This window comes from Palaemon carinicauda, chromosome 35 (assembly GCF_036898095.1).
Source record: "Palaemon carinicauda isolate YSFRI2023 chromosome 35, ASM3689809v2, whole genome shotgun sequence".
Taxonomy (NCBI): Eukaryota; Metazoa; Arthropoda; class Malacostraca; order Decapoda; family Palaemonidae; genus Palaemon; species Palaemon carinicauda.
In genome coordinates, this window is record NC_090759.1 from 10,499,474 (window position 1) to 10,511,973 (window position 12,500).

At 37.7% G+C, this 12,500-nt stretch overlaps 3 protein-coding genes across 3 annotated transcripts; 2 read left to right on the forward strand and 1 right to left on the reverse strand.

Moving 5' to 3' along the window:
• The first annotated feature begins 172 nt into the window (after positions 1–172).
• On the forward strand, positions 173–5,468 carry LOC137627168 (protein FAM200C-like). Its single transcript, XM_068358243.1, has 3 exons — positions 173–1,643; positions 2,070–2,122; positions 5,259–5,468. Exons 1-3 carry the CDS (start codon positions 173–175, stop codon positions 5,466–5,468), a joined length of 1,734 nt encoding a protein of 577 aa, XP_068214344.1.
• A 975-nt stretch (positions 5,469–6,443) lies between these two features.
• LOC137627169 (uncharacterized) lies at positions 6,444–7,586 on the forward strand. Its single transcript, XM_068358245.1, has one exon. It carries the CDS (start codon positions 6,444–6,446, stop codon positions 7,584–7,586), a length of 1,143 nt encoding a protein of 380 aa, XP_068214346.1.
• Positions 7,587–9,663: 2,077 nt separating this feature from the next.
• On the reverse strand, positions 9,664–11,341 carry LOC137627170 (uncharacterized). Its single transcript, XM_068358246.1, has 2 exons — positions 11,308–11,341; positions 9,664–9,956 (listed from the first exon to the last, which is right to left on the reverse strand). Exons 1-2 carry the CDS (start codon positions 11,339–11,341, stop codon positions 9,664–9,666), a joined length of 327 nt encoding a protein of 108 aa, XP_068214347.1.
• Positions 11,342–12,500: the final 1,159 nt, after the last annotated feature.

Consider the following 12,500-nt stretch of genomic DNA (forward strand, 5'->3'; position numbering starts at 1 on the left):
CGAAAGAGTGACACAGAGGTCCCACAGTGCGTGATATGTTACAAGACTCTGAGCAATGATGGAATGCGACCCTCACGCTTGGAACGCCACTTGCAAACAGCACATCCTGGTCTAGTTGACAAGCCAAAGGCATTTTTTGAAACAAAAAAAACACACCTTGAAGCAAGTGAAAATGGATGACAGCGGGGTATTTCGACAACAATCATCAAAGGTTGTTGAGGCTTCTTATGAAATTTCCATGTTGATTGCAAAGAGCAAGAAGAGCCATAACATTGGAGAGACTCTCATAAAGCCAAGTATACTATGTGCAGCTCAACTCATTCTTGGTAAAGATAGTGCAAATAAGCTTTCCCAAATTTCCCTGTCAAACGATACAGTCCAGAGAAGGATCCATGAACTGTCTCAAGATATCAAAGAACAAACACTCGAACTAGTAAGAGCCTCGCCTGTTTTTGCAATCCAGTGTGATGAAACGACCGATATCGCTCAGTGTGCTCAGTTCTTGATGTATGCTCGTTTTGTGTCTGGCAACAATATAAAGGAGGAAATTTTGTTTTGTTGCCCCATGGAAAGTTGTACAACAGCAGAAGCCATTTTTAAAGTTACATCAGACTTTTTTAAGGAAAATAAACTTTCTTGGGACTCTCTAATAGGGGTGTGTACTGATGGAGCCCCAGCCATGGTTGGCCTGCGTTCTGGGTTCATCACAAAGGTGAAAGAAAAAAATCCTTCTGTAATAAGTACACACTGCATAATTCACCGTGAATCTTTAGCATCCAGAACTTTGCCTGATGAAATGAGGGATGTTCTAAACGTGGCTATAAAGGTAGTAAATTTCATCAAATCTGGAGCCTTAAACAGTCGTCTCTTCAAATTATTGTGTAAGGATATGTATTCTGAACATGAAGCCCTGCTTTTTCACACAAACATACGATGGTTATCAAAAGGAAACATGCTTGAAAGGCTTTATGAGCTACGAGAAGAAGTAATAATATTTCTAGATTCACAGCAGAAGGCAGCCCTTCATGACAAATTCAAGTCTGACAGCTTTCAGATAATTCTAGCTTACTTGGTGGATATTTTTGAATCTTTGAATGCAGTGAACCTTAAACTACAAGGGAAAAATATCCACATCATCTCTCACCACGACACCATTCGAACTTTCATGGCCAAACTCGACCTCTGGAAATGTCTAATTCAGCGGGGAAATGCAGCCAGTTTTAGGAACTTAGATTCTGGGCTCGCTCATGGTAACCTTGACCCTGAGTTAAAGATCCTTATAATCACTCATCTAAGCAGCTTGAAAGCAGAATTCACGAAATACTTTCCAGACATAGATGACATGCGTGAATCCTGGAAATTCATTAGGAATCCTTTTCAGTGTGAATTCGCTAATGTTGCTGAGGAAATTCAAGAGGAGTTTCTTGAGTTAAAGTTTAATTCCACAGCTAAGGATGAATTCAACGATTTGGATTTGGAGACACTCTGGATTAAATACCATTCTGTGTACCCTCTGATCTCACATCAGGCTCTTCGGGTTCTAACAATATTTGGATCAACGTACCTGTGTGAAACTGCATTTTCTACGCTCACTGCTATAAAAACAAAATACAGAAACCGCCTGGATGTGGAAGATGATTTACGTTGTGCACTCTCTAACATTAAACCTCGTATTCAAGATCTGGTATCCAAGAAGCAGTGTCAGGTATCTCACTAAATAAGTTAAGCAAGTTATCCTGTAGAAGTGAAAATGTCAATTATCTCACTTTATTTCCTACTTAGTAAATTGACTATACAACCCATAAGGCTTTTTTTTATTCTTTTTCATATAAAATCTGCAAGTGAAATTTATCTTTATATGCAAGGGGGGGGGGGCGTGGCGATAAAAAAATAATTGTGGAGGGGGCATGGTAGTAAAAGGTTGAGAACCACTGGAATAGATGAATTCCTAGTCAACATATGAAAGAGGGAGAGCTTATTCCGTAGACTTGATTAAAATGTTGACAATCTTCATTGACCAAGGTATCTACTGTATTATTGATCATTGTACTTGTGTTATTTTGTATTAGAATGTAGAGGGTATGGATACGCTTTATTTAACAAACTCGATGCAAAGCGGCAGGTAATATTGCACAGTGGGCATCTCGAATATTCGTACACCTCCCGGCAAGGTAAAAGGAGACATCTGGCAACTCCATGGTGTTGCCATAAGAACGTTTATCAATTTGAAGATGATAACGCAAATCTATAATTCTGATGATGTTGTGTGATACATTAGGATAAGAATTTAGTTACATTAGTTTTTTGGGGTTAAATCGAAACCATAGCTAGTGGTTTTCGATTATTTTGTTTACCCTAAAACACACGTCTTAAATTGGTGTTCTTTGGATGAGAAAAAGAATTCTTGGCAATCGTTGCCATTGGTGATCCGATGTGTTTTGTACCAAAGATGACTGAATCATGCTTTGCTATACATAGAATATTTTAAAGTTATTTTCTGTTTATTGTGGTAAATATAATCAGCTTATTGGGTTCCGATGGTCTTGTTATGAATTAAACTTTGATGATGAAAGTTTTTTTTTTCGTGTTCATGGAAAATATATTATGAATTCTATGTATATATCTCGATGACATTGAAAGTGTATTTTCAATGCCAAGTTCTGTAGGTCTTTATATTTTTACCTTCGTCAGCTTCGTTGCTAAAGTTATGTTTTGATAGGCGTGTATTTATTTATGATTGTATATTTGTTACCCACTGTTTGTTTGTTTGAAATTCGCATAACTCAAAAACTATTTTTGTCAGAATCTCATGGATTTTGGTGCGACGATGGACCACGATCTAAGGACAATTTGATTAGGTTTTTGGAGTGATTGGTCAAGGTCACGAAAAGATCAAAAACGTCTTTTTGCCATATTCCTATCCGATTTACATGAAACTAGTGCCAAATTGTTTATAATTCAATTGTCTATCGTTTGATATACAACATAATACAGGCAAAGGTATGTGCTCTACCGGGTGCCCGCTCTAGTATATAAATGTAACGCATGGGGTAACCCGTTTTATTTTGCGATTTTATAACTATGTACATAATTTATATTGCATGTATTTTTTCTTATATGCAGAAAAAAGTTATTATTTGTTGTAATTAGTAAAGGCTCGCTGTTTATGACGGCACCTTGAAAACTGTTCTTGAAGAAGGGCGAATTCATTAAGGAAAGGATAATGAGCATGAAAAGATTTTCTCCTTTTTTTTACAAACTAAAATATTGGCTAAAATTAGAATTCCGGATCTCGTTTCCGACTTTATCACTCAGACTAAGGGTAATTTTTCAATTATTGCTTGTTTATTCTAGTTGAAAGATACACAGATTCTAAGTATTTAGCAGAAACTGAAGTTTATTACCAATTGTCACTCGACTTATTTATTAGAAAATTGTGTAATCCTTTATTTTGCTAATGAAAATGGTGGGGGTGATTTCGGCAGAGGGATATATATATATATATATATATATATATATATATATATATATATATATATATATATATATATATTTATGTATACTGCATATGTATATATGTATATATATGTATATATACACACATATATATGTATATATACATCTATATATATACATTCATACATATATATATATATATATATGTATATATATATATATATATATATATATATATATATATATATATATATATATATATATGCATACATCTATATATATACATTCATGCATATATATATATATATATATATATATATATATATATATATATATATATACATATATATGCATACATATATATGTATATATATATATACATATATATATATATATACATACATATATATACATACATATATATACATATATATTCATATTTACATTTATATATATATATATATATATATATATATATATATTTACGTATATACATATGTACATATGTATATACATAAATATTCATATATACATATATTATATATATACATACATATATATATATATGTATATATATATATATATATATATATATATATATATATATATATATACTGTTTTCACTTTAAATTCCAAGCAAAAAAATAAATAAAAAATAAACAGAATTAATTTCGTGAAATCGTGAACTGTTATGATTCACGCAGAAAAAAAAAATTATTTCGTCAAATCATGTATCCTACTTTTATTTACTTGGAATATCATTAAAAACTATAAATTCGTTATGGCAAATTCAGGTATTTTCCTTTGACGTAAATTAGGTCAAATCACCCACTCGCATTCGATGTGAATTTTTTGCAAAAATGTATCTTTCTTTTATGTAAAATTCTTTTTATTCGCCTTTCGTCTTCCAGCAGATTTCAGTTCCAAATTCCTTTGTCTTTTTGACCCGCTTGCCATGTACGTCCTTTTTACTGGAAATACATAGGTTTGGTTGAATTTACTTGTTTATTTATTTATTTAATTTATTTATATATTTAATTATATATCTATTCATTTATATATTAGTTTATTCATTTAATTAAAAAAAACGGTCCTAACAGATGGATTTTTAAATTGTCAAATATTTTGGAGTTAATTTATTATTAAATGATAATCAGAATATCCTTGTTAATATTGGAAATAAATGGGCTTGGTTGAATTTACAGAATTGTTTTAACGTCAATTTAAAAAGCTGCATCTTAACAAAGGGATTTTTTATGTCAAATATTTTGGAGCCCATTTTTAACATGAAAATATGAATATTACCCTTAGCATGCAAAGATCAGTACTTCGTAAATACTCCAAGTAGTGGTAAAATATTTTTAGTACTTAGAAAAGCAATATTTCTGAAGGGAATGAAGATATCATAGAAAGATCAATAGGATATTTTTGTATACTGATATAAAGATGTAAGTTTTGGATATTTGACCTATTCATTTTCTTTAGAATTTGACTTTTATAAAATAAACTCCAGGGTCCCATCCATTGTAAAAAAAAAAGAAAAAAACAGTATTGTGAACTACAGCTGTTGGTGAGTGTTATGTATTATCAGTCCTATTTTATGTCATTCGATTAAATCATATTTTTAGTAACATTTTGGTAACGTTCACTCCAGTGCGTTTATTTTCCCATTCCTTGTTTGTGCGCTAAAAAATTTATGAATGATCACATAAACAAAACTCCTCCTAGTTGACCTGCATCGGGTCCAAACGTTTGCGAGTAAGGAAAAGGGTTTTATCTTTATACATTGGATCTTTAGGTAGGCTACACATCATACCCCTATACCATATACACTTACACTACCTACACCTACATCTACACCACCTACACCAACACCTACATCTACACCACCTACACCTACACCTACATCTACACCACCTACACCTACATCTACACCACCTACACCTACACAATCTACACCTCAACTTCACAACCTACACCTCAACTACACACCTAAACCATCTACACCTTGACTACATGCACCTACACATATACCACCTACACCACATGCACCTACACAACCTATACCTCAACTACTTAAACACCTAACCACCTACACCTCTGCTACAAACACCTACATATATACCACCTACACAACCTAGACCTCAACTACACATACCTAAATTACCTACACCTCGATTACAAACACCTAATCATATACCACCTATGCCACATGCACCTACACAACCTACACCTCATCTACACACACCTAAACTACTTACTCCTCGACTACATACACCTCAACATATACCACCGATGCCACATGCACCTACACAACCTACACCTCATCTACACACACCTAAACTACCTACACCTCGACTACATACACCTAAACATGTACCACCTATGCCACATGCACCTACACAACCTATACCTCAACTACTCAAACACCTAACCACCTACACCTCTGCTACAAACACCTACATATATACCACCTACACAACCTAGACCTCAACTATACATACCTAAATTACCTACACCTCGATTACAAACACCTAATCATATACCACCTATGCCACATGCACCTACACAACCTACACCTCATCTACACACACCTAAACTACCTACACCTCGACTACATACACCTAAACATGTACCACCTATGCCACATGCACCTACACAACCTACACCTCATCTACACACACCTAAACTACTTACTCCTCGACTACATACACCTCAACATGTACCACCGATGCCACATGCACCTACACAACCTACACCTCATCTACACACACCTAAACTACCTACACCTCGACTACATACACCTAAACATGTACCACCTATGCCACATGCACCTACACAACCTATACCTCAACTACTCAAACACCTAACCACCTACACCTCTGCTACAAACACCTACATATATACCACCTACACAACCTAGACCTCAACTACACATACCTAAATTACCTACACCTCGATTACAAACACCTAATCATATACCACCTATGCCACATGCACCTACACAACCTACACCTCATCTACACACACCTAAACTACCTACACCTCGACTACATACACCTAAACATGTACCACCTATGCCACATGCACCTACACAACCTACACCTCATCTACACACACCTAAACTACTTACTCCTCGACTACATACACCTCAACATGTACCACCGATGCCACATGCACCTACACAACCTACACCTCATCTACACACACCTAAACTACCTACACCTCGACTACATACACCTAAACATGTACCACCTATGCCACATGCACCTACACAACCTACACCTCAACTACACACACCTAAACTACCTACACCTCGACTACATACACCTAAACATGTACCACCTATGCCACATGCACCTACACAACCTACACCTCAACTACACACACCTAAACTACCTACACCTCGACTACATACACCTAAACATGTACCACCTATGCCACATGCACCTACACAACCTACACCTCAACTACACACACCTAAACTACCTACACCTCGACTACATACACCTAAACATGTACCACCTATGCCACATGCACCTACACAACCTACACCTCAACTACACACACCTAAACTACTTACACCTCGACTACATACACCTAAACATGTACCACCTATGCCACATGCACCTACACAACCTACACCTCATCTACACACACCTAAACTACCTACACCTCGACTACATACACCTAAACATGTACCACCTATGCCACTTGCACCTACACAACCTACACCTCAACTACACACACCTAAAGTACTTACACCTCTACTACATACACCTAAACATGTACCACCTATGCCACATGCACCTACACAACCTACACCTCAACTACACTCACCTAAACTACTTACACCTCTACTACATACACCTCAACATGTACCACCTATGCCACATGCACCTACACAACCTACACCTCAACTACACTCACCTAAACTACTTACACCTCTACTACATACACCTCAACATATACCACCTATGCCACATGCACCTACACAACCTACACCTCAACTACACATACCTAAATTCCCTACACCTCGACTACATACACCTAAACATATATCACTTACACCACATGCACCTACACAACCTACACCTCAACTACACACACCTAAACTACTTACACCTTGACTACATACACCTAAACATATACCACCTATGCCACATGCACATACGCAACCTACACCTCAACTACACACATCTAAACTACTTACACCACTACTACATACACCTAAACATGTACCACCTATGCCTCATGCACCTACACAACCAACACCTCAACTACACACTCCTAAACCACCTACACCTTGACCACATACAATTACACATATACCATCTACTCCATGTGTACCTACACAACCTACACCTCAACATATAACAGCTATGCCACATGCACCTACACAACCTACACCTCAACATATAACAGCTACTCCACATGCACCTACACAACCTACACCTCAACATATAACAGCTACTCCACATGCACCTACACAACCTACACCTTAACATATACCAGCTACGCCACATGCACCTACACAACCTACACCTCAACATATAACAGCTACTCCACATGCACCTACACAACCTACACCTCAACTACACATACCTAAATTCCCTACACCTTGACTACATACACCTAAACATATATCACTTACGCCACATGCACCTACACAACCTACACCTCAACTACACACACCAAAACTACTTACACCTTGACTACATACACCTCAACATATACCACCTATGCCACATGCACCTACACAACCTACACCTCAACTACACACATCTAAACTACTTACACCTCTACTACATACACCTAAACATGTACCACCTATGCCACATGCACCTACACAACCAACACCTCAACTGCACACTCCTAAACCACCTACAACTTGACCCCATACAATTACACATATACCATCTACTCCACGTGTACCTACACAACCTACACCTCAACATATAACAGCTATGCCACATGCACCTACACAACCTACACCTTAACATATACCAGCTACGCCACATGCACCTACTCAACCTACACCTCAACATATAACAGCTACTCCACATGCACCTACACAACCTACACCTCAACATATAACAGCTATGCCACATGCACCTACACAACCTACACCTTAACATATACCAGCTACGCCACATGCACCTACACAACCTACACCTCAACTACACACACCTAAACCACCTACATCTTGACTACATACAATTACACATATACCATCTACTCCACATGTACCTGCCCAACCTACACCTTAATATATACCAGCTACGCCACATGCACCTACACAACCTACACCTCAACTACACACACCTAAACCACCTACACCTTGACTACATACAATTATACATATACCATCTACTCCACATGCACCTACACAACCTACACCTTAACATATACCAGCTACGCCACATGCTCTTACACAACCTACACCTCAACTACACACACCTACACCTCGACTACATATAATTACACATATACCATCTACTCCACATGCACCTACACAACCTACTGTACACCTTAACGTATACCAGCTACGCCACATGCACCTGCACAACCTACACCTCAACATATACCAGCTACACCACATACACCTACACAACCTACACCTCAACTACACACACCTAAACCACCTACACCTTGACTACATACAATTACACATATACCATCTACTCCACATGCACCTACACAACCTACACCTTAACATATACCAGATACGCCACATGCACTTACACAACCTACACCTCAACATATAACAGCTACTCCACATGCACCTACACAACCTACACCTCAACTACACACACCTACACCACCTACACCTTGACTACATACAATTATACATATACCATCTACTCCACATGCACCTGCACAACCTACACCTCAACATATACCAGCTATGCCACATGCACCTACACCACCTACACCTCAACTACACACCTAAACTACCTACACCTCGACTACGTACACCTAAACATATATCACCTACGCCACATGCACCTACACAACCTACACCTCAACTACACATACCTAAACTACCTACACCTCGACTACGTACACCTAAACATATATCACCTTCGCCACATGCACCTACACAACCTACACCTCAACTACACACCTAAACTACCTACACCTCGACTACATACACTTAAACATATACCACCTATGCCACTTGCTCCTACACAACCTACACCTCAACTATACATCTAAACTACCTACACCTCGACTACATACACCTAAATCACTTACACCTTCAACTTGACTACATACACCTAAATCACTTACACCTTCAACTTGACTACATACATCCAAACTACCTACACCTACACCTTGACTACATACACCTAAGTCACCTACACGTGCACCTCGACTGCATACACCTAAATTCCCTACACGTACACCTCGACTATATACACCTAAACCACCTACACCTGCACCTCGACTGCATACACCTAAATAACCTACACCTCGACTACATACACCTAAACCACCTACACCTCAACTACATACACTTATACCACCTACACCTGCACCTCGACTACATACACCTAAATCACCTACACCTGCACATTGACTACATACACCTAAACCACCTACAGCTACACCTCGACTTCATACACCTAAATCACCTCCAATTACAACTCGACTACATACTACTAAACCACCTACACCTACACCTCAACTATATACGCCTAAACCATCTATACTATGAACACCACCTAAACCTAACAATTAAAAGACAAAATGCCGTCGTATCAATGACATTAGTTTGTTGACAAGATTACCTGGACTTTACTAGTCTCTCTTCTATCAGGGGTTTAGTGCCGGTAGTGCACCTCGTGCGGTAAACTGTAGGCATTGCTAACAAACTTTTTAGTCTTTTAATTTTCTTCCAACTCCTTGTGGCCCTTCAGTAATAAACGTTATCCCGCGTCCCTATCCTTGGTAGTAGGTTGGCCAGGGCACTAGGCATCCGTTGAGATGCTACCGCTAGAGAGTTATGGGGTCTTTTGACTGGCCAGACAGTACTACATTGGATCCTTCTCTCTGGTTACGGTTCATGTTCCCCATTGCCCCCCCCCCACGCACACCCTGAATAGTCTGGCCTATTCTTTTCACATTCTCCTCTGTCCTCATACACCGGACAACACTGATATTACCAAACAATTCTTCTTACTTCACTGTAATTGACCAGTGGGAACGTCTCTTTGTAAGGGTTGAAGAGAGACTTTAGCTGTGGTAAGCAACTCTTCTAGGAGAAGGACACTGCAAAATCAGACCATTGTTCTCTAATCTTGGGTAGTGCCATAGCATCTGTACCATGGTCTTCCACTATCTTTTGGGTTAGAGTTCTCTTGCTTGAAGGTACACTTGGGCACACTATTCTATCTTATTTCTCTTCCTCTTGTTTTGTTAAATTTCTTATAGCTTATATAGGAGATATTTATTTTAATCTTGTTGCTCTTCTTAAAATATTTTATTTTTCTTTGTTTCCTTTCCTCACTGAGCTAGTTTCCCTGTTGGAGCCCTTAGGGTTATAGCATCTCCCGCTTTTCCAACTAAAGTTGTAGCTTAGCAAGTAATAATGATAATAATAGTATAGCCCAAAATCCTTATTTTCACAAGTCCAGGAAAGGTTAATGGCACGGAGTAAGGGGTATAATTGGCAGAAATTAGATGATGAAAGGTCACATGAGGTAGGCCTGGGAGTTGGGTTGCTTCGCTACGGCTTTGATGGTGGTTGGGTCATAAAGGTCGTGTACGGAAGAAAGACCTTGATAAGGTCTTTCTTTCAGTCTTATAATATTGGAAAACGCCTTCTTCTACCCTAAATGCGCTCACCTTTTTTGCCTTCTTCTTTAACCTCGGTTCCCATTTTTTTATAATATTGCTTTCTAATCCTTCTATCAAATTCAACTGAATAGCGCCCCAGAGACCATTGCTTAGCCGTACATCCTAAATTCATTAATCCTAAAAAGTATATCATCATCATCATCATCATCAGTCTTAGCTAGTTCACTGCACGACAAAGGCCCTAGACATGTCCTTTCACTTGTTTCTGTTTATGGTCTTTTTCTTAGCTCACCGATCTATCGTCTTCGCTTCCTTACCCTGCTTCCATTGCGATCTCTAGGGACCTATTCTATTATGTCCACATGTTTATAATTTTCCATTCTCATTATATTGTCATGTCCATTTTTTTTTTCTTACATCCTGTTAGAATATCCTCTACTTTAGTGTGCTCTCGTATTCATACTGCTCTTTTTCTGTCTCTTAGTGTTATTCCCGTCATTAGTCCCATGATATTAAATTTTTATTAAGTAGCCTTTTTTGTCTTTTAATTATATTCAAAACATCAAAACACACAACACTACAGAATTATCTTAATGAAACAAACTGTTGAAAGAACCGGGAAACGTCGTGAGTAATCATTAAACCTGAACAGACAGTGTTGATGGTTGTGATAATAGGTCACTCAAGAGCGACTGATGCCCGGGTGTGGTCATTGAAGCGTCAGTTGTAGCGAAGGTAATTATTGTCACTTACAGATGATTAGGGGAGTGATTCAATATGATTTGCTTCTCCTTTGCCTTATTGGGAATGACATTTTACTTCTCCTTTGTCTTATGGGGAAATAATTTGTTCCTTCTCATTTGTCTTATAGATAAATGACAGTTTCATTCTCCTTTGTCTTATAGGGAAATGGCCTTTTTCCTCTCATTCTCCTTTGTCTTATGGGGGAAATGACATTTTCCTTCTCCTTTGTCTTATGGGGAAACTATATTTACCTTTTCCTTTGTTTTATGGGGAAATTATATGTTCCTTCTCATTTGTCTTGTAGGGGAATGATATTTACCTTCTGCTTTGCCTTACGGGGAAATGTAATTTTCCTTCTCTGTGTTATAGGTAAATGACATTTTTCTTCGCCTTTGTCTTATAGGGAAATGACATTTTCTTTCTCTTTTGTCTTATGGAAAAATTACATTTACCTTCTCCTTTGTCATATGAGGAAATTATATTTACCTTCTTTGTCT